This window comes from Cimex lectularius, unplaced genomic scaffold (assembly GCF_000648675.2).
Source record: "Cimex lectularius strain Harlan isolate CLEC.00 unplaced genomic scaffold, Clec_2.1 scaffold98, whole genome shotgun sequence".
NCBI lineage: Eukaryota > Metazoa > Arthropoda > Insecta > Hemiptera > Cimicidae > Cimex > Cimex lectularius.
The window spans coordinates 1,687,929-1,712,345 of record NW_019392897.1 but is presented as its reverse complement, the minus strand read 5'-3'; the positions used below and the strand labels follow the sequence as shown (position 1 = coordinate 1,712,345).

The window sequence follows — 24,417 nt, the reverse complement described above, 5'->3', positions numbered from 1 at the left end:
GAGAGAGAGAGAGAGAGAGAGAGAGAGAGAGAGAGAGAGAGAGCGAAACTAAGGAAATGAGTGAGTGAAAGAGTGAAGTATATTATGGTTACTGCCTAAAAATGAGTAAAAAAAGAGAAAGAGAAAATGTTAAATAAATTGTTTAAAAAAAAGATTTTTTAAAAGAAAAATTAGCAGTATTATAAACTTATACCTATGTTTTAAATAAATTAAATTGATAAACTAAAATAAATAACGTGTGGTGATTAGTGACCGTTAATCGATATTTATTTCGAAATCGTGAGATGCGGTCTGGTGTGATGTAGGTTTCAGAAAACCATTTTCTTTATCGTGCCAACGTTTCGATCTTTATTGAAATCATCTTCAGCGCCTGGTATTTACAAACATTGTTTACATATAACAATTACATTTTGGATGTGGAAAATGAATTTCTTTGATTTATATAATATTGATATTTTTTCTTTGATTTTTTATATTCGCTTTTCCACATCCAAAATGTAATTGTTATATGTAAACAAGGTTTGTAAATCCCAGGCTCTGAAGATGATCTCAATAAAGATCGAAACGTTGGCCCGATAAAGAAAATGTTTTTCTGAAACCTACATCCCACTAGACCGCATCTCACGATTTCTAAATAAAAATAAATAACTTTTTTAAACTATTTGTTACTGTGTTGTACTATGTTTATTCCTTTGCAAATAAATTGTTTAACTAAAGGTTATTGCACTCAATTAGCAATATCTCGACTTTTCTACGTTTCTCTTTTTCCAGTTCGTCGATTGTGGAGGGCTTTACGAATATTTCCATTTCTGTATGTTTATTTTTGTTGAAGCAAAAAATAAACTACAAATACCCAGTGAAGATGGCGAAAAGACGAAACGCGTCTGACACACGAAAACGACGGCGGTAGGCAGGACCAAATGATCGGAGACAACCTGCTTTTAGCTTTAGTCATAATACCGAAATATCAATGTAAAAACAATAGGTTCATTTTCTGCAATTACGCTGGACCTTGTGAAATTTACCATCTTAAAAAAGAATGACAGAATAAAGCACAATGATAGGTGATACCATTAAAAAAATCCAAAACTCGACTGACCAAAATTATCGGAAACGAGTTTAAATTTTAAAAGTAATAGATACGAGTCAGAAGTCAACCCTTATTATTTCTAACAGCCCACCATTTGGTTTCAGTTTAACAAAAGAATCCTTGTTCTTTCTTCCTTCGAAAGGGAAAAAAAGCTCTGTCCACGCCGAGGATGTTGGAACGTGCCGCTGTGAGGAGCCGTTCGGTCTCGCTGCATTTCAATTCCACCCTAGTACATTTCACCAGCTTCTCTGAACCGAGGCAGCTTCTGTGAATGAATTTTGCAAAGGCAGACGATTCGCGCTCAGTTCCACGCTTCTTTTGTGACTGGAAAGGGTAAAAGGGACAATGGAAACCGTTTTACTGAATCGACGGAATTGAAGGATGTTGTAAACTCCGTGGATTTAAATTGAAACCGATTCTTGAAAACGACATCGGAAAGTTTTATATGTGTATTTAATATGCCGATCAATAAATCTACAAACACCTGGAGTTTTAAAATTGAGCAGGGTACAAGAATAAGTCTACAGCACGCTGCATATAATACTTGTTTATAGTTTACTGATCAGGACCATCACTTCAGCCTAAAATTATTACCAGAAGATCCAGCATATACGACCTGAAATAAAAACGAAAAACGAATCCTTTTTATCTGATTCTGATCCTGCCGGTTTCCTTTATGTTGTTAATCCCCTAATTGCTGGTATTTCTTGTTAAACTTTCTAACTGGACAATGATTAAAAGCAGGCAAAAATCGTTACTAATACATATTGTGGACGTTCCTTTTACCGTGGATACATAATTTTTTGCCTGACCATTTTCGTGTCATCGATTTTTAAGCCAACTTTGCATGGGTTCGGTTAGGCATGTTTAAGGTTAGGTTTGAATTGAAACAGGTTAAATTTCGGATTAGGGTTAGGTATGGTTTATTAACGTCAGAGTTTATTCATGACAACAGAATCGCAATGGGTTAGGTAATGGCTAGTGCTAAGGAAAAGATTAGGCAGGGTTAGGGTTAAGGAAAGTTTAGACAGAGTTAGGGTTAGAAAATTGTTAGTTAGAATTTGTTCATGAAAACAGAATTGCAATTGGTTAGGTTAAATCATACAGGGTTAGGGTTAGGTTTTATAAACGAGAACGGAAGCGCAATCTTTTGAGGGTGTAGATAATATGTCTATAATTTCGATACAGTTGTGAATAGGTTAGGTAAGCATAGGACATCCCTATCCTAGCGGTTTTGGTTTCTAGGTTGACAGACAAAATCAGCAAAGGTAGTAAAACGGTTAAAAACGATCATGTTACAAGACGGCTAGGTAAAATGGCAGAATATAGTTTTTTTGAATGGTAGTGTATTAACAACACATTGCTCGTTCAAGTGCCACTACTCAAAGAACTACTTGAAACTGTGCCAGTGTGGGGTGATCCTATATGATTCGTTATGGTTTGTTGATTGACAGACCAAACAAAACCCACATACAATAACAAAAACAATAGCATAAAAAACAGTGCTAAATGAACCACATTTACATACAAACGAACAAATAAACAAATGTTTATGGATTAAAACAGCACAGAAGACCAAGAACACAATCGGAAAACTAATATGACAAAACCATACAGTTTTAATTGTCAATTCATTTTGTATAATTTTTCCTTGCGGTCTAGAAGCATTTCGATCTGCCAATCATTGCGGATTTGGCCTGTCAACCAACAAACTAAAGCACCAATGACAGTGATGTTCTGAGTAACTTTGTACGTAATTTGGAATATAAAGTTAAATGAAAGCTTTCATTTAAGGGCAAAATATTTTGTTTAAAATTTAACACAGAGATGTGGGAAATTCGTCATTCTTTTCTACTAGAAAAATTGATCGATTGATCAATATATTCGATCAATGACCAGGACTTTTAGAAAATTTAATTACAGACCGTTCAGTTTTTGTAAACAGTAATAAATTCCAATATGCAATAAAGCAATTAAAAAGGAATTTAAGTTTTTCCCCTATTAGTCTTTATTTTTTCAGGGTTTGATGTTTCTTAATGCAATAATCGTTCTGTTTGGAATTTTAAAATTTCTCTTAGTTTCCAATAAAATTCCTGGCTGAGGTTAACACCCTGTGTATGTATAACATATGTCTAGTATTATCCGAACAGTAGTAACTCAATTATTATTTTTGCTTTTGCCTTTATTTACGTACATTATTTATTTTATTTTCCTGGATAATTCGTGGTGTGATTTATACTTCAATGTAAATATCTCGCAATTTAAATATAAAAAACGTTTAATTTATGGATTACAAGCCGGGTGAAAGGGGCTACCTGCATTCTTGGAAAATGTTTTTTGAAATTTTAAAATTCCTAAGAGACCTTTAACACAGAAATAAAAAAAACGTAAGAATTTTAATTTGCATCAGATTAAATTTCGATTGAGGGAAAGAATATAATGTTTCTCGGCCTGTTATTGCTAATTTATTCTAACGCTTAAACGATAAAATTAGGGCCAGATTTATGGCAGTCTATCCGTTCAAATGGCGACAGCCTGACTCGAACGAGAATCCGGCAAATGAAAACATTCTGGAAATGACAAACTCGATCTTAAACCGCATTCCATTCTGTCACCTAAATTACTCTCGATTTTCCATTAAAACGTCTTTCTGACACACATAAACTTCCAGTTGCCTTTTTTATTCTCGCCCGATTATATATTTATAAATTGAAGTTTATTCGCTTTCACACCTGACGCTTCGTCTTCAAATCTTAATACAGTGATCCTCTTCGTAATTACTGTATGTGCTATTTAAGTTCGTGTGTGTGTGTGTGTGTGTGTGTGTGTGTGTGTGTGAGAGAGAGAGAGAGAGAGAGAGAGAGAGAGAGAGAGAGAGAGAAGAGAACTTAGAATATGTCCTGGGAAAGATCTTTTTTTAGAACAACAACAATATAAATATATACCTCTTTGCAGGAAGATAGTAAAAATGAATTTTAGTAAGCGTCAATTCTATTACCCTCAGCTCACTTTCAAATAATTTCAGCATCCAAATTTCGAATCTATTATTTCGAAGACAGCACATGCAAGTAGACTTTAAGGCTATCTGCGTAATAGAATTAGACAGGACTTTGACATAGATGGAAAGTAAAAGTGGGCCCATGACGGAACTCTGCGAAACTCCGGACCTGACAGGTGCCCAGAAGGTGGTTTTACCATTCACCCTAGATTTAAACCAATCGAAGGACTGTACAGAAAAATTTAAATAGCTTTACGTTAATGCTTTTTACAAGATACCAGCGCGTTACAGGCTACCCTTTGTATTCTCTAGAGTCTAGGCCATGACTTTTCCTCTCCCAAGAGTATGAGACTCCCCCTGCATAGACCTCCTCACCAGCAGAACACAGCGATATTGCACAGGCTTGTTTCTGATGTCACTCTAAACTAGACTCTAAAGACATATGACTCCGAAGTCTGCAGTATCAGTGAGCAGTCCTAATATCTTTCCAGTCCTAACATGTTCTAAGTTTAGTAATTCTGACGTTAGTTTCGCGATGTTCCTTTAATGATATTTTTAGCGTGCGTCCGTCCTGAAACACTTTTATACTGAATGGAGACGGGGTATACCCGGGTTCAGGGCCGGCAGGTGACTTAATTGAATATTCCTCGGCAATTTTGTCAGCGTCCTGGTTTGTCCCTCTGCTCTGGTACCCTGGAACCGAAACAAGGATGATGTTGAAATTTATACGTTACCTTATAAAAGAACATTTCAGCAATTACACAGACACATTGATGATAGCCTAGTGACAGTCCGACCCAGTGAAGATAGGCTGACCAGAACGATCTGGAATCAAATCACTCCGCAGACAACATGAAAAAATGTCACATATGGATGATGTTTTTCCCCAAGAAACTCGGATTTCATAAACAATGAACAAATAAATAGATAGTCATGTTAACTGATATCATGATCATATTTATGTTACTGACCTTATGTATTAAGTCCAATACAACAGAAAACAGCCCACAAATTAAATATTTCCTGTACAAATTTGGTCTCGCTTTGATTATGTAAACTATATTCAACAGAAACATAATTTTTTATAAATATTTGAATGATCATTGTTATTCTTTCTTTGTCATTTCGTTAGACAATAAACTTTAAAGCTTTCGTAAAAACCATAAAAAACAACGTTTTTCTAGAGAGCGTTTAATTATATGTAAGCATTAGTGGGAATTAAGAAAATTGTGAGAACCTACAGGGGATCGAACCCGGATCTCTTTCTTTGTCCCGTTTTTGTTGTCGATGTCCTAACACACTACCTCGGCATCTGTTCATGCATATTCATCATATTAACTTACACACAAAGCCGTCGGTTTTTGGTTAATTTAAAAGAGTCTATTTGGTTTATGACTGTTATTTTCAATGAAACGTGTTCAATATTACAAAACCGTTTGGAATAGCTAGCCCCCGTGGGTTCCATGCCTCCATATCCTGGACGAAATATTATCTAAAACCCATTTCTGGTCGAAGGCTATTCGTCTTAATTCACGTGCTAGCGCTAATGCTTTTTGCGTGAGCCTAAATATTATACAACCTTGTATAATATATGCATTCCTCGATTATCTTAGAAAACAGGTTGGCAGGTAGATGCCGAATAACAAACCTCTCTTTTTATTTTATTTTTTGTTTTTCTAAAAATTGGTAACCATACTTTATAAATGAGAACGTTTCATTAAACCCGATCTTCCAGTGAGGAATGAACAAAAAGAAAATGTCGTGTCATTTTGTTTATTGATCTAAAATATGTTTTCGGCCAAGGTCGGGAATAATCGAAAATCATGATGAATAATCAGGGAAGATTGTCAGTTGTTAAAATTGGTTTCATTATGAAAAATCTCGCCCATAGGTTTAAAGGCACCAAATGGCAGTTTATACGTAAATTTTTCTCTATCCTGCCAAGGCAAATTAGAAAAAACATTGTATATTGAAATGTTCGTGCTTATAAATCCAAAGTTCCTGGGCATATCCGTGTAGCGGGATCGCTGGGAGAGCAGCGTAAATTTCCTCCAGATTTATACGGTTTCGGAGGAGAAAGTGGCTGGATTGTTGGCGCCGGGCTAAAAAACCCTGTATGATTTACATTTAATTTTTCTTAATAACACTCGCCTGGTAGAGTGGCAACTAAAATTAAGGTTTCACAAAGATATTTTTTCGACTTTTTGCCTCCGTTTCTCTTGGGAGCGAATATAAAACGGAATTATCCCGATTCAAGAACTCGATGCGAGTTTTATCCACTTATACAGTTATTATGTGGAATTAAGCTCACTTATACTTATATTGTAACTTATATGGAATTTTCAATTATAATTAACCCCTCTAAGGGAAAGGTTTATCACTTGTTTAAAAATAAGATGTAATAATCAATCAAATTGATCGAAATATTTGTTTGACTCGAGAAAATTGGTTGGATGTATTTAACGATTAAATATTATAATTTTGTCCATTATATTTCGGGGTCCGATTGACCAAATAACTTCTTTCAATTAATTAATCTTTTTATGTAGGTATTGGTTGAAATGAAAAAGTTATTGTCATGAGCGGGATTCGAACCCACGACCTTCGGCTCAATATGCCGCTGCTCTAACCACTTGAGCTGTCGTGAATTCCTAATACTTTTATAAACTTCTTATAATTTTATGTTAAAAAGCAATTCAATTAAACCTAATTGTAAAGATATAAAATAAATGGGTCACGTGTGATCGTTTTATCTGTAAATTTCATTTTTAATTTTATTATACTTGAATAAATATACTTCAAAAATTCACAGATGTTTATAACTGTAAAGAAGTTCAACTGTTTACGGTTGAAATTATTAATTAAAGTTTAAAGATGGTTTCAAAGCTCTGATTAAATGGTTTTATTCTTCGAAAGCTTGATGTACGATATGCTTTCTTTCAAATTGGCCTTGCTTTTTAAATTTAAAGTTCAAAATACATCCCATCCTAATCACTGGCATTTTTCGTCCAGTTGCTCGGTCGCATCTGGCAACATTCTGCGGTTCGTGGCGAGCCACAATTTCGGCTTTTTAAAAACAATTTTAAAAAAATTCCCCTTGAAAAATGTAGGCCATGGATCGAAACAATTAATAATTTGACAGATCAAGGTCTGTCACTGTGTGGTGGGTGTGGCAACAGTTCGATCCCTCTAAGATCTAACATTTCCTTCAACTGAAACCTGACAAATTATTTTTAAATATTCCGAGTAGAATGTAGAGTATTTAAATAGCTTGAACAAAACACGTGATGATTAACTGTTTTCCCATCCAAACAACACCATGAATCTTTTTAACATTTGAAAAACCTGTTCAAATCCAACCATTGAGTAGGATCAGGATTTCGTCAGAAAAAGCCACTTATCATCCACGTGACTATCATTTGGTAAGGCCTGTTAATCATATCATACGACATTTTTAAAAGATATTTGTTATTCTATTCTCACAATGGATTCCCAGATTGTAAGGTCATGCCATCTGACATCTATCCCTCGAATATCTTCTAAATTTTCCTTCAGCCAAAACTATAAAATATTGAGAAAATATACCATTCTTTCTATATATCCACAGTGAAGGTCAGAGTTCTTAGGACTTTCATCTAAAACATGTGATCACAGCCATTGGCCAACTAATGACCAGATTGATATTTTAAACTTGAACCCCGACATACTTACAAATGGGCTTTTTTTCTTTTCGAAAACACCGATACCCAGAGGGTTGGTATGACCTCTGCTGTTGCATGCGCTCGTAAAAATACAAAAACAAAAAATAGCTTAATAGCTTAGACATCAACATGGTTTTACACTTAATGGGAGTCTTGCTTTCAATTTGAACAGTTACAAGTTACTTACATAGATATATATACTTTTAAACTTAAATATTTTATTTCAAGGTACTATAAGTTTAGGTTCCGCAATAATAATACGTGGCCGCTGGATTCAAACCCGACATACTTAAAAATGTCTTCTTTTTTTTTTTTTTTTTCAAAAACACCGATACCTGACATACATTATTTCTAAATATTCCTAATAGAATGAAGAGTATTTAGCGTGGAACAAAACTCGTGATGATTAACTGTTTTTCGTTTCAAACAACGGCATGAATCTTTTTAACATTTGAAAAAGCTGTTAGATCCAGCCATTGAGTAGGATCAGGATTTCGTCAGAAAAATCCACTGATCATCCACGTGACTATCATTTGGTAAGGCCTGTTAATCATATCATATGACATTTTTAAAAGATATTTGTTATTCTATTTTCACAATGGATTCCCAGATTGTAAGGTCATGCCATCTGACACAGGGAAACCTATCCAACGAATATCTTATCAATTTTCCTTCAGACAAAGCTATAATATGTTGTGAAAATATACCATACTTTCTTTCTACATATCCACAGTGAAGGCCAGAGTTCATAGGACTTTCATCTAAAACACGTAATTACAGCCGTTGGCTGCGTTTTTCAGACTTTCTCCAGTAAACCACTTCGTAAAAATTTTGACGCAGCAAGGCCAGATAATAGTTGGAAGCAGGAATTCGGTTCCTTTAAGATTTTCTAAATTATCCTTTAGTCAAAAGTGGATAACGCTGTGATAATTCGGCATACTTTCTTTTTAAATATTCCTAGTGGAGGTCAGAGATGATAGGACATCAGACAAAAACTGATCATAGTTTCTGCAGCAAACCCATTTTATAAAAGTCTGACACATTAAGGCATTATACTGGTGGATATGGATGGTGGATAAATTCGGTTCCATGAAGATTTTCTAAATTATCGTTTAGCCAAAACTGGATAACGCTGTGAGAATTTGGCATACTTTCTTCCAAACATTCCCAGTGAAGTTCAGAGTTCATGGGATATCCATGACAAAAACTGATCACACTTTCCATTTTCTGCATGGGGGGGGTTTCCATGATGTCTGGGTTTTTCATTATATTCACTTTGCAAAAACTGTAAAAATGGATACATGGATAGATGGACGGAATGATCCTTTAGCCAAAACTGGATAATACTATGACAATTTGGCATACTTTCTTTCTAAATATTCCCAGATGGGACATATTCATACATCAGACAAAAAATTATCAGTCTCCATTCCGCGGGTTTGTGGATTTCGCCGGTAAGTCCATTTTTTACCATGACAATTTTGAAGATTGGTGGAAAATTAAAAGTGATGCAAGCGTATATTTTTAAATTATTATGGCGTTTCGGGCTCAATGGTCCATCATCAGAAGCCCTGACAGATACACACACATAGCTAATTTAGACATAAATCCCTTATCGAAGTCGTAGAAGATGCAACAAATGTAGTCATGTAATGTGGTTTTGTGGTAAAAATCTCGTATTATGTAAAGTTTTTTATAACTTCGCAGATTTCTACCCTTTATGTCTAGCACTTTTTTTTTCTTTTTTCCCTATAAGTGACTTTCGAGTTGTGGATTCTCGAGAACTTCATCGATATGCATTGATGGTCACACTGAGCCTTTGTACCTTTCCGACGATGTATATTTACTGTTAAAAATGGTAATCCTACAACGAGCTGAGCATTGTTTCGGTCAAGGACCTTTTCCTTCTTAGTTTTACTAGGTTTGGCTTAAGCGGCTGAACGTTTTTTAAATCAAATAATCTTTTAATATGGCGGAGATTTTGTGATAAATCGATCATTTTCGACAGGCTTGTTTGGGCCGAATATTTAATATGTAAACTTAAACAATACTCTGCAAGAGATTATTAATGATTTAATAAACATTCAATAGAATTCACATATTTTATCGTTTATGCAATTGGTGCAATTTTTGAATAGCAATAATATTTTTAAACAGGCGCCCGTTTTAAATATTACAAGAGCAATACATATATCCCGTGGGGAAATGTGAAAGGAGAGAATTATCGTAGCCCATGACAACTGCAAACTTTCGAAACTCATCACGAGGATAAGAAGATAAATCTTTAGATAAGCCGAGGATGCAAATCGGGCAAAAACCGACACCTCGTTTAATGATAAAAACGAAGATAATCCTGAGGTCAGTGTGTCCTGGAAATTTGATTGTTCCAGCGCGCGTCTCTTTCAAAATATTTTACCCTGATGCATCATTTATCTGATGTTACAAAATCCCAAGAAAATAGTTTTAACTAGTAGTTTTTTCTTTAAAAAACTAAAACAGTCATTTTTGACTTGACCCGATATGTACAGTTGACCGTTCCTCTCGGAAGGAAAAGGATGCCCCTGATCGGGGTCGTCGCCATTGCCGGTTTGCCTCTCATTGTTCCCGAAAAGACGATTTAATCCCTCGAGGTTTATTGTTGCTCGTCTTCCTATTGTATTGCTGAGACCCTTTTGAAATATAGCTTTCCGAAATCCTCAAAGCTAATAGTTGTGTAGATTGTCTTAAACAAAAAATATCCCTTCCTTTTATGGCTGCCATAAAATTGGATCTACGGTCAAAATTTGTCCAATCCAACCAGACAATTTGCAAAACGAATTCTGTTTCGTATTTTAAAAATAAATGTAAGAATTTTGGTTTGATAGCTTCTCGATTGTACCTGTGGTTGCTGGTTGTGTCAGTCTGGCGCGTTTGGATTTTGTATGTCACCTGAACAAAAAACAAAAAGCTATTATTAAATTTTTGAAATGTTTATTATAACCATACGATGAACGTAAAGAAAACTTAATAAAAATATTTTCATATACTTTGCTACAAATTTTAATTTTGAATATCTACGATATGGGACCGCGATAGCGTGATCTTCACATTAATACAACATAAAAACACCGTTTTCTGGCTAATGTGGTAAACATAAGGGCAATTTTTTCTTAAATTTATCCTTTCAAATACCTCAGATTTTTTTGTTGTAACAACTCCACTGAACTACTGAATACTGGTTGAGAAAAAAAAATTAAACTGCATGCAATGGCATAACGTTGGTTTCTGCAAACCGAAGATTAAAAACATAAAACTTTGAAGTTGTAGATGAGTTCTTATTTTTCTAACTTACATTGAGAGAAAATATAAGTATTGTTGACATTGGTCAAAACAAAACAAAACTGTTCAGCTTTCCAACGTTTTTAATAGCGTTGAATTTAGATAAAATGCAGAGAAGTTATGAATTCTTATGTGAACATCGGACAACAATAATTTCTCCCTAAAGATCGAAAGACAGATGTCTTATGATTTCATGATCAACTTCACCGATCCACAGAAATCTTTACAGGAGTTTATAACTCTAGAAATTACACATGATGACATACATTCGGAATAGAATAAATTAGAATTGGGGAAATAAAATAAAACCGTTGGGGAATTTTGTTGAATTCATCCTTAATTTTCCCACTTATCATGACAAAATCTAAACTTTGTTCACACAGTCTGTAAGAGGAGAAATTGATCTCTCAAACAGCTGTATATATAAATTATAAGAATGTTGAGGAGAGGATCGACCAGTTTTTTGAATGTTGAAGAGGATCAGGTTTATGGTCTTCAATGAAGTTACAATTTATGCCAACAATTCGCCGAGCTTTCGCGACATATAGCTGTATCATCAGGATTCTTGATGCTTGTTGTTCGATGTCTTGATAGAATGAAGAAACGAGAAAGCTCGGCGAATTGTTGAAATACATTGGTACTTCATTCACGACCATAAACCTGATCCTCTTTCACATTGAAAAAACTGGTCGATCCTCTCCGCAACGTTCTTCATCTGGTATCACGTCATGGCGTTTGATCAAGACATCGAGCAACGCTTTGATCAAGAATCCGCCCTGATGATGCGACTGTATGTCGCGAAAGCTTGGCGAATTATTGACATAAAGTTGTAACTTCATTCACGACCTAAACCTGATCCTCTTCCACATTGAAAAAACTGGTCGATCCTCTCCGCAACATTCATCATCTGGTATCACGTCATGGCGTTTTATTTCAAGAGTTGTTGTTGATCTCATCATCAAATTTCATATTTTCATTAACAATCAATGATCATAATTTTTCTAACTTATAATTACATAAAATCTAAACTTTGTTCACACAAGCTGAAAGACGAGAAATCCAACATTTCAATGGTTGCCTTCGCATAAAACCAAGAGGGATCTCTAATTAATTTTGGATATGGACTAACCAAAATTGAAGAAAAACATTGAATTTCGGCTTTAAAATGAATCTTAATCATAGTCTTTGAAAAAAGTCTGAATTTTTTTTTTTGTAATTTTTTATATATCTTCTCTCATTTAACACTATCCTGCATGAACCTGAAAATACATACCCAGCAAAGGCAGAAAACCAAATTTAAAATATATATCTAAATTTGTGTGGTGATTAGTGACCGTCTGGTCTGATGTAGGTTTTAGAAAAACAGAGTAGAAATACTTTGAATGAATATAAAAAAAAAATGTATGTAAATCCTAGGCACTGAAGATGATCTCAATAAAGATCGAAACGTTGGCATGATAAAGAAAATGTTTTTCTAAAACTTACGTCACACCAGACCGCATCTCACGATCTCCGAATAATTAAATATAAATTATTTTTTGTTTAATTCTCGGTTTCTAGGGTCCAATGGCAAGAACGCTTCGACATGTGTCTAATATTTTTTGATCTAGTATCACACAAAAAAGTTTGGTTAAAATCAGTGAACCTAAAAGTTATTAATATATTTATTAATTATTCAGAAATCGTGAGATGTGGTCTGGTGTGATGTAGGTTTCCGAAAAACATTTTCTTTATCGTGCCAACGTTTCGATCTTTATTGAGATCATCTTCAGGGCCTGGGATTTACAAACATTGTTTACATTTAAAAAGTGAATTTATACAATGCAAAATATATCTTTTATATTCAATCAAAATATTTCTCCTCACTCAAAGTGTTTGTCTTCTGTGTAATTGTGCGATTCTTGCGTGTCGTGTTGAGAGTGCCAGTGAGATTTTGCTATTTTATGTTTATATACATTGGATTTTGAAGGAGTGGGGAAGGAAGTCGGTATCGAAAAGACATTTTTGAGTTGGTAATGGTTCGGCCAGATTATCCTTTCAGGATTATGTAGAAAGGGATAAATAGGAAAAGGAAAGCTAAATTGTTGGACAATTAGACTATGAAAAATATTTGATGTGTGGAATGTAATGTAATGATATATGTATGTTATCTATATTGAATTTGATTAATGATATTGGCGTAGCTGCGACTTAGTTTACATGTTGTGTAATTGATGCTGTGTTTATCTCTGTTGATATAAACCATTTCTAAGAAATTACGTTTATGTTTGTTTTGTTCTGTATGTAATATTTTTGGATTTTTGAAGTCGAAATTGTGTTGGTGTTCAAAATGGTGGGTAGCGAGTGCTGTAGGATTTTGCTTGGGTTTTTTTGCAATCATAGATATGTTACTTTACTCTCTTGTCCAGATATTGGGATGTAAGACCGATGTAAGTTGCCGGACAGTTTAAACAGTTGATCTTGTAGATTACGTCAGATTTATTGGTTATTGGTGTGGGATCGTTAATTTTGGAAAAAAGTGTTTCGATTGTTTTATAATTTTTGAAAGCTATTTTGAAGTTATCGGACGAGAGAAATGTGTTTAATTTTATTATATATTATATTATTTTAAATATATTAATTTTAATATATTTATTGGTCAAATGTAAGAAAATATCCCTAATCATCAAATAAATTAGTACTTGACAACTTAACTTTTTTTAATCGATTTATGCTTCTGATGATTTGTAACATATTTATCTTTAAAACTTAAGGTTTCTTCAATAAATATTAAGCAAAGATAGTTTTGAGAACAGAAGAAAGTAGATGTATAAGCTTGTAAGCTTCTTGCTTTGACGTATTTTTTATCGGTCATTTTTAGATTAGTGTGATTATCCTTCGATTATACTTTGGAATTATTTCGGCACAGATGCTAAAATAAGCGTCATAAATCAACATTTCGATATAATAAGGAACCTCCAAAGAAAATTGCTTTAACGAGTTGTTTACAATTGAATAATAATAATAACAACTGCACAATCTTCCAAGTGTATTTTTGTATATTTTTTTAACGTATATAAATGTATATTGACAGCAGTTGAGATATGATAGGACCTTTTTGGGCTGGGACGTATTCAATTGACTTGTATAATATATATTTTGGAAGTCACAGACCATGAGCGAGAGGATAATTGAACCAGAGAATCATTTACAATTTTTTTTTTGACATTTATGATCGTCCTTTCAAGAAAGCAAATTAATCGGCCAAAGTCTATTGCGTTATTCGGTGAAAGGAAAAGAAGCCGGATAATATTGAAAATGATATTGGAAAGTAGTCGGATTGACGACGTGTTAATCCATCAAGTAGCAGGGCGCGGCGCGAAACACGATTACACAAGCACAGCCAGCACACCTTAATTGTAGGGATCCGCTTGTTTATGGGTTTATTTCTGTACTGGATGTACGAGTTATTTCCTGACAACTAATGACCAGATTGATATTTTAAACTTGAAGTATTCCTTGTCGACGAAGAAGGACGGCCTAAATGGAAAAAAGTGAAAACCCCTCCAAATTATACAGATCTCGAGGCATAAAAATGATATACTAAAGGTTTTTACGAGCACCTCGTGACTCCGGTTGTTTCTTTTATTATTAAACGGCTTTATAATGACATTGGGCAATCTGATTTTGCAATCCGCCACAAAAGGGGTTTTTCACGTTATCGCTTATAAATAATTCAGAGATGGAGCAGATTGTAAGGATTGCATTATTGATGGTGCGTAAGTCGGACCCGGTTAATGTTCATGCCTTTAAGCATCCGCTTTGAAATCATTCAGCTCATAACAAAGATTACAATTCATTTCATTTGCAAAGGTTGACGGCTATTCTGCCAGTTTTAGTACTTACATAGATATATATACTTTTAAACTTAAATATTTTAACGATGAACTAGATTATCGACCTGCTGGATACAATAAGTCTTTTCAGAGGATCTTCGGAAGAGGTCAAACCAGAGAAAACTTCCTTACGGTTTTCGCCGAGCTTTCGACAGTTTTCTACTGTCATCTTCAGGGCCTGTTTTATTATCATATAAACAAACAATTAAAACATGAAAAAACAATAATTACAACAATAATTGGATATCTTACTTTAAAACCTTAATAACCTTAATTTCCTATTAAGGTTTTAACAGTTTTTAACAGTTTCTACAGCAAACCCATTTTATAAAAGTCTGACGCATTAAGGCATTATACTGGTGGATATCACAGGAATTCGGTTCCATGAAGATTTTCTAAATTTTCCTTCAGCCAAAACTAAAAAATGTTGTGACAATATACCATACTTTCTTTCTATATATCCACAGTGAAGGTCAGAGTTCATAGGACATTCATCTAGAACATGTGATCACAGCCATTGGCCAACTAATGACCAGATTGATATTTTCAACTTGAATATACTTCCACATGGGCTTTTTTTTTTCAAAAACACCGATACCCAGAGGGTTGGTATGACCTCGTAAAAATACAAAAACAAAAAACAGCTTAATGGCTTAAAGACATCACCATAATTTTACACTAAATGGGAGTCTTGCTTTATGTTCAATTTGAACAGTTACAAACCAAAATTTACCATTTATATTTGAACATACAAAAACTAAACAAACAAAACACTATACAAAATAATAAATAATAATAATAATTGTAGTTTCTTACTTCTAGAGTCAAACAAGTTGTGATCTCAGTAGATTTGCTAGGTTTCAATAACTTACCAATGCTGACCAGATTTTTCCATTGAGATATTTAAACAATTATTCTCTAATAAGTTAATCTCAACACAGTCTCTTTACCCTTATCTGTGAGAATCCTGGGCATATAGAGATAAAATGGTACTTTCTTCCATAAAAAATGTACCATTGGACACACTTCATTTTCATTTAAATAAGGTCTATGGAACAATTTCAACACTACACCTATTAAATCCATTAGAGTTGGTGGTCCGATTGACCAAATAACTTCTTTTAATTAGTTAATCTATGTAAGGTATTGGTCGAGATAAAAAAGTCAGTGTCCCGAGCGGGATTCGAACCCACGACCTTCGGCTAAATACGCCGCTGCTCTAACCACTTGAGTTGACTTCGATCCACTCGGACACCAACTTCCCATCTCAACCCCACCTTTCGAATTTCCCCTCTTTTTTGCCATTTTTCAAATGTCGCGTAATTCGATTTTCCACAACTACACCTATTATTTTTATGATCCATCTCATTCAATTTAGAGTAATTTTTTTTATTTAATTTCTTTAACAGGTCTTATTACACCACCCATTAATTTTTCAATGATATATAGAGTAAAATGTTTACTTAATTAATTACTTAATTTTTATCTGAATCAAAATCGAAATTTAATTCCTCATAAAACTGATATTTTTCATTCGACTGAACATTAATCAGTTCTTCTTTATATTTTCCAAATATACTTTTATATACCTTTGTGGAATCCCCTACAATTCTTAAAAGACAGCATCTTAACAGAAGTTTCGGGCAACTACGAAGTGCTTTAGGATTGAAATCTGTTTTGATCATGGATTGTTTAGGCAAATTCAAAAAGCTTTTAGTTCCAGGAGATTTATGTTCTAAAAGGATGAGGTTGCATCACAAAACAGTACATACATTAAAAGAAATATTATGTTTTGATAAAATCAACTCAAGTTGAACAAAACTTTACTGCGACCACTCTGGACAAACGGAGGGGAATTAAAGAGATCTCGCCAAGCCATCCAATATTGAGCGCAATCCTGTGACTCAGAAGTATTCGGACAAATTGCCCGACAAATTACTACGTCACAAACCTCAGTATCCACAACGAAGTGTACAAAAAGTTCTACACCCAGCTTTCGATCTATCTTAACCCTACTGTCTAAGCCTTGTCTGCACTTTCCCATCCAGAAAACCCGCCACATCGCCCATACAACCCTCATATCACAGTAACATGTTTCTTCATATGTATAGGCTACAAATAAATTATTTATAAAAAAGAATGGTGTTCTACTTTTGTTTCTAGGGTAGTGTAAGAGCGTGTGTGTAAAGGATTGGTCCTAAAATACTTCCTTGCGGAAGCCTTGAGCGACAGGATTCGAGCAAAATCAGAGCTGATTTTCACATTAAACGGCCCAAGAGGAAATAGTTCAGGGCAAGTTAGTAAGTCTGAGGAGCATCATTTTTAACTTGAAAAGGAGGCAGGGGGTAAAAAATAATAACTTAAAAACATTGAATTATGGAAATAATAGTTACATATGAGAAAAAGTTTGTAAAGTAGGAAAAGTCGATCCTTTTTCTAGATGCGAGAAAAACAACATTTTTGTGTGTTAAAAAAAAGATTTATTTTTATTTCGTATCTTTGGGACGTATTGCTTTGCAGAATTAATTTTCGTTTTCTGGCGTCTGTGTGGTCGAAGCTCTCTTTCTTTTAGCTCTTCCAAATCTTATTTGGTTTTTACTTATAATATAACACTGGTGGACGCCATTTGTTGGAATTTGGTCCATACTACTTTGAATAAGCCGGTCAAAGATGGAATACATTATCTGACAACACATAACAACCAACGCTTGATATATTAGTTTCATGTACTCTGACAAAGCCTTTTTGTATTTGTTCAAACATCCTGTTGGCCAAAATGCATAGAAATCGAAACTGAAAAAGTAACATATGTAAAGTTTAAAATCCAATATATTTAAATCATGTTTAAAAAAATAACGTGATTATTTTTCTGATACTAACGAAGCGTTTTTGTCGGGATGGAACGAACACGGGACTTCAACGTTTTTGCAGCAACTGCCAGGTAGCATATAGTTTGTTTTATTTTTGCCATTGAACCAATCTTTGTAATCTTTAAGACCGCAGCACGAGTGCTCCTTCTGCACATGGTCCAATACGGCTTTGCTTTGAGGATTCGAGTAATTCTTCAAGGCTTTTAAGAAGCTCGCTTCGAAACTTCCGTGTATCGGTTTTTGTACTATGACGGAGGTGGCGCACGCCAACCCGATGAGCAGGCTGCATATGACAGAGGCGATTATCACCCGCAAGTATACGGTCATCTCCTTGCTCTTCAGGTGCTGCTGGCGCAGGTACTTAACTTTGTAAGAGAGGCTGATAATCCCCAGCATGGCAAGCGTTCCGTCGATAACGGCAAAAATGGATGGGATGATTGCACCGTACACATAGGAAAATAATGCCGCAATGTCCAGGTTTTCCAACATAAGGACGATGGATCTGGCACCGTGGACCACTTCGATGCTTAATATTACAAGCATTATTACTAACGATACGTCTATCAACTGGAGAAAAGTTTCCACTCGAATTGGTATTATACACATTTTTATTAAATAAACCATAACACATGACAGATACAGAGTTTCAATTGTTGAATGTATTTATAACCTACAATTAATAATTTCTCTTAGTTCAAGCTTATGTTAAATTACCTTGTAATCCATGTATATAAAATCAACGTTACCATGAGCTGGAAATCGCAGACAGTCAACCACGTACTTTTTCATTTCCGCTATCTTAGAAAATAATGTGTTGGTGTTGTCTTTGAATCTGTTTTTCCCTGGGACTCCTATTTTATTTTATATGAATTCTGGTATTCACCCATTTATGAATATTAATTAATCATGAATATTTACAAAGATTCAAGCATGATAATGATGCTTGATCATGGTACTTAAATAGGAGAACGCTATCCAGTTTAGGAGAACTCTTAAGAAAAGTGTCCACGTGGTAAAGAAAAACTAAATATGTATACATACAACTCAGGACTTTGATTTATTTATTTAGAAATCGTGAGATGCGGTCTGGTGTGATGTAGGTTTCATAAAAAATTTTCATTATCGTGCCAACGTTTCGATCTTTATTGAGATCATCTTCAGGGCCTGGGATTTACAAACATTGTTTACATATAACAATTACATTTTGGATGTGGAAAACTGAATTTATACAATGCAAAATATATTTTTTGTATATTCAATCAAAGTATTTCTACTCACTCAAAGTGTTTGTCTTCTGTGTAATCGTGCCATTCTTGCGTGTCGTGTCGAGAGTGCCAGTGAGATTTTGCTATTTTGTGTTTATATACGTTGGATTTTGAAGGGGTGGGGAAGGATGTCAGTATAGAAAAGACATTTTTTTATAAGGGGGCGGGTTCTTTGAGATGAAAAGAGCCGACGAAGGGAAAAAATGTTTCGGCCAGATTATCCTTTCAGGATTATATAGAAAGGGATAAATAGGAAAAAGAAAGCTAAATTGTTGGAAAATTAGACTATGTGAAAAATATTTGATGTGTGAAATGTAATGTGATGATATAGGTATGTTATCTGCAGTGAATTTGATTAATGATATTGGCTTAGCTGCGACTGAGTTTACATGTATCTGTTCTGTAATTGATGCTGTGTTTATCAATCAAGGAAGGTTTATTAATCAAGGCAACTTTGATTTTTTAAGAAAAATATAACGTTATTTGATAATTACATTTATGAATTCCTTTGTTTTTATTATTATTAAATAGTTTGAGTTAAAATATAAAAAAAGAAACATATATAGTGAATTATGTACACAATAAAGAAAAAAGTATAATACTATGTTGCAACATAAAAGGTGTATGATCGAGATCGATTGTTTAATGAATCCTTTGGAAATTTTCTTCCAACCGAATGACCCAAATACCTAAAACCCTAAACCACCTGCCGAGCTCCTACAGACCTGAGAAAAGTCAAAAGAAAATGCTGGAAAATCATAGATCCGCCTGTCCAAGAAAAATCCTGCTAACATAATTACCCATCACCAATTAGCTTTCGTGTTGCCACTCGACTGTCCAACAACCACATAGCATCGTAGAGGTGAGGCAATATTGCGCTGTTGTGTTATTGGGCAAACAGCAAGCCTTTGACCGGGAATGGTACTCTGGACTATTGTGGAAGCTCAAGATTAGCTTACCAGCAACCGACTACTTTATCCTAAGAATGTACTTTAACGGTTACTTCCCAAGTATCCCACAAAACTTCCCGTCCTCGATCTTCTGCTTTACTTAATTTATACCTCCGACCTACCTATACAACATTACGATGATAACGCAATTCTTTATCCTGAAAAAGATCCCGTCACAGCTTCCCGTAATCTCCAAAATCGTTTGCATATCCTCGAATCCTGCTCCTATGGTATTAAGGTTAACATAACTAAATGTTAATTCCCTTGAGAATGGAAATAGTGTTCACGCTGTATATACAGATTTATCTAAGGCCTTCGATAGAGTTGACATTGATATTCTTCTGTTTAAGTTGAAAATCCTTGGAGTTGGTGATCCTTTGTTATCCTTCATCGAATCATTTCTATCTGGTCGCTCTTTTTCTGTTCTCATTAATAACTCTGTATCGGATAGGATTTCTACATTTTCTGGCGTACCTCAGGGTTCTCACTCCGGGCCCATATTATTTCTTGTTTATTTCAATGATGTCTGTAGTATATTCAAGGATTGTAAGTTTTCTTTATTGGCGGATGATTTAAAAATTTTTAATTCAGTGTCTTCTACTCACGACTGTGTTGGTTTACAGAGGGAACTGGACTGCTTCAATAATTGGTGTGAGCAGAATCGTCTTCCTTTGAATATTAACAAATGCAAGGTAATTAAATTTTCTAAAAATATCCGACCTCGTGACTTTGATTGTTTTGACTATTTCGTTGATGGGCAGAGATTGGAAGAGGTTGACACTATCTCCGACCTTGGTGTCGTTTTCAGCAGAAAGGGTGATTTCAGTGACCATATCAAACAGATTCGAGGTAAGGCTCTACGCAATCTTGGCTTTATTACTAGGTTTTCTAGAGATTTTAAAAACATCTTGGCAGTTAAAATATTATATCAATCCCTCGTTCGTAGCCATCTGGAATATGCAAGTGTCGTGTGGTCCCCTTACTACGTTGGTGAGATTAGCGACTTGGAAAAAGTACAAAAGAAAGCAACCAGGATAATGGCCTTCAGATTTGGTCTTGCACACCTGAATTACTTGGAAAGACTGAACTGGCTTGGTCTTGAGTCGCTTAGCTCCCGCCGTATTTTTGCCGATCTCATTTGGGGTTGGAAATTGTGGAATGGGGCCATTGATATCCTGAACTTACATTTATCGCTATGTGTGCCTCAGCGACCACTTAGGAACCATAATTTGTTCTTTGTTCCACACTACAAAACAGAATATGGACTAAATTCACCCCTACCGAGGATAATGAGATTGCTGAATTATTATTCTAATGAAATAGATGTATTTCGCGATTCCTTGAATTCAGTTAAAGTTAAATTAAAATATTTACTTGCCTTGAATCATTAAGCCTTGTGTTTTGTTATTATTGCTTTGTTAATTTGTTCTTTTTGTTATTATGTGCCTTTTTTGACTACTCCTCTTGTAGATTCTTTCTGTTGGAGTTATAATAAATAAATAAATCTACATGCATAATATTCGCACTAAACAAGAAAACACTCCCACCAATCACCTCTCAACAATGCGTACTGTGCAGAGTACCTCGGACTCCACCTGGATAAACATATGGTTTATCATTTTAAAACGACTGCTCAACGGAACAGCTAAAGAAAACGAACTCTACGGAACTGCTAAGCGTTCCAAATTTAATCGAATCCTCGGAACAATAGTCAATCCCAAGCTTCTAATCACACCATCCATATCTAAATGTTCTTCCCAATCCCGCTACAAAAGGTTCCATTCCAAACTATCCCTTCATCTGAACCCTTTCGTCAAAAACCTGTTGTGAACCACGTTACCTAATCCTCGCAGGTGACTGATACATCGGTGGCTCTGCGACAACCTCACTACAAGCCAGCGGCCTCCTAGAATGGAGCCCATCTCACTCATCTTGTTGGCGTGATAACGGCTTCCATCACTGGATGGTTGCTGTTCATGTTTCCATGTTTTATATATTATATACTACATATTTTACTTGTTGCATCGAACGAATGCAGTTATAAAAAAAAGAAGAATAAAAAAAATTGATTTAACGATATAATAATAAAAATATAATTCAATTCTGCCATATTACTGTATATAAAAACAGCACACTCTAAATAATTAAAAATGTATAAATAGTCTATTAATAGAAGTAAAAAGACCTACATAATTTGTATGCGCGTATTTCATGCATTCTTGTTTGGAACACACGGGATGGAAAAACCCAATTAATAAAAATCGAAATAAATAATTCATCATGCATAAAAAAATTGATAAATTACACTACGATTAATTGAGGCGAGACGATGGTGTTAAAAGTGTAAAAAAATGTGCAAATAAAAAGTTAATAGTAGTAAGGCCGTCCAGTTGGCCTTCATTAATATACAATAATTTGACTCTTATTTGGTTTAATGAAATTTTCAAACGGTGATTTATAATAACTATATCGTCCTTTAGGAATGTAACATTTCTATTTATGAACGTTTTAACAATACAACATGTACTTTACACACCAAAAGACGGGCTGGAAAATTTTAAGAGGAATAGATCAGCAAAATTATGTCCAAATACGACATTTACAAATAGATTGATAACATACTTGCTACAGTAGACATCAACAACGATATCACCCGGATCACGATATCATCGGCATAAAAACGGAACTGCGAAAACTGAACGCAACAACAGTATACATTTCCTCCACTTAACTGATACGAAAACTGGCGACTCCTGTACGATAAATACAGCGGTAAGAACAATAAAATACCACTCAAAACATCCTGATAATACAAAAGTGAGACTGCTGCGCAACGTTACCCCCAACCAACGAATTACAATAAATAGTACAACAATGGCAACTACATAAACACAGCGATAAAATATACTATATTTAAAATTAAGAATTTAAATTCGACTGTCGAATCGAGATCGAAAAAAATAAATCGACCTTACATGAACCAAACTACATGAAAAATGAAGGGGAGTCTCAATTCATACTTTTTTCCTATCTAGAATCGCAAAGAAAAAAATAATGGGGTGGGCGCTTTAGCTTCGATACCCTACATGTAAAAAAAAATACACAAAAAAAAACGATACCTCAAATCAAACATTAAATAATAGGACAAGTTTACATATATAAGGAAAAAGCCGGAAAATCTATTAAAATTATATATTGCAAAAAAGTAAGGACAAAGATTTGTTAGGGCGTCGGTGCCCGCAAAGGTTTAAGCGTTGACACGGCGCTCATTACTGTAAGGTGTCCCGGGTTCGAATCCAGCGGCCCTGCATTCGTACCCGACATACTTACAAACGGGCTTTTTTCAAAAACACCGGCACACCGGAAGCTTTCATTTTACAGATGTCTATCTAATTTGGTTTACATTTTGTTATCACTTCAGTACCTTTTAATGTGTTAAGTTGGTAACAACTATTTTTATAACGCAATTATCACGGTTTTTTCTCTTAGAAAAACTAGGCAAATTGATGTAAAACTGTACACCAAATTGCCTACTTTTTCTTGAGACGTCAATAAATTTTACTCTCCATTTATTTTTCGTCCTGAGATCTCTTATGTGCCACAGCACGTCTAGCAAAACTAGTGGTCATTAGAAATTATCTCCTCCAGTAATTGCTGCTTCGCTCAGTCTTATTCCACAAATCTAACAGTTAATATGTTCTTACAATGAAATTATCCATCAAATCAGACTGTTATGTCGGCTAAAAACACCACTTAAAATATAAGCCAAAATAACCGACCAGGCCAACTTCTGCACATATAAATTTGTATCGATACTCTGACGCATTTTACTTTCATACAGACAACTGGTGGTTACTTTTAAATCTTTGTTTATTTAATGGACTTAGGGAAATCATTAATACTACAGCTAAAAAGTGAAACCGAGTTGTTTGAGCCTTAAGGGATTCCAGAAATAATGGATGGGACATTGTAAATATGGCTAATTGTTCAAAAGGCCTTGTAGTATTAAATTTCTGTAGTGGTTTTGTTTCGACTGTCCATCATTGTTCCAAATTGACCTTAGATGTGTTTTGCATCTGTAATTGAAAACTACAATGTATGTAAATTATGGAAAATGTATTTTTCCCCTAGTTTTTGTCTATGGTTTAGGCTTGTGCATGTTTTATCTCAGGGATTTGATAATTATGTATATACATATATATAAAGAGAGATTACAAGAGAAGGAGAGAGATAGAGAGAAAAAGAAAGGGAACGAGAATAACGAAGAAAAATGCATACATCTCTCTTTTCCTTTCTCTCCCCCCTCTCTCTCTCTCTCTTTCGCTCTCTCAGTTGTTATCATATTAAATT

General features: G+C 34.6%; 1 protein-coding gene across 1 annotated transcript; it reads right to left on the bottom strand.

The window, feature by feature from the left end:
- Positions 1-17,479: 17,479 nt before the first annotated feature.
- On the bottom strand, positions 17,480-18,490 carry LOC106664178 (tetraspanin-3-like). Its single transcript, XM_014389633.1, has 2 exons — positions 17,863-18,490; positions 17,480-17,775 (listed from the first exon to the last, which is right to left on the bottom strand). Exons 1-2 carry the CDS (start codon positions 18,474-18,476, stop codon positions 17,505-17,507), a joined length of 885 nt encoding a protein of 294 aa, XP_014245119.1. The 5' UTR covers positions 18,477-18,490; the 3' UTR covers positions 17,480-17,504.
- Between the last annotated feature and the right edge of the window lie 5,927 nt (positions 18,491-24,417).

What these genes read in the sequence shown, in the direction of transcription:
- LOC106664178 (XM_014389633.1), bottom strand. Translation starts at nt 18,476, where the DNA reads ATGGTTTATTTAATAAAAATGTGTATAATACCAATTCGAGTGGAAACT. An exon ending in CATCCCGACAAAAACGCTTC is followed by an intron (nt 17,776 to 17,862) that starts GTTAGTATCAGA and finishes TTACTTTTTCAG; the next exon opens with TTTCGATTTCTATGCATTTT.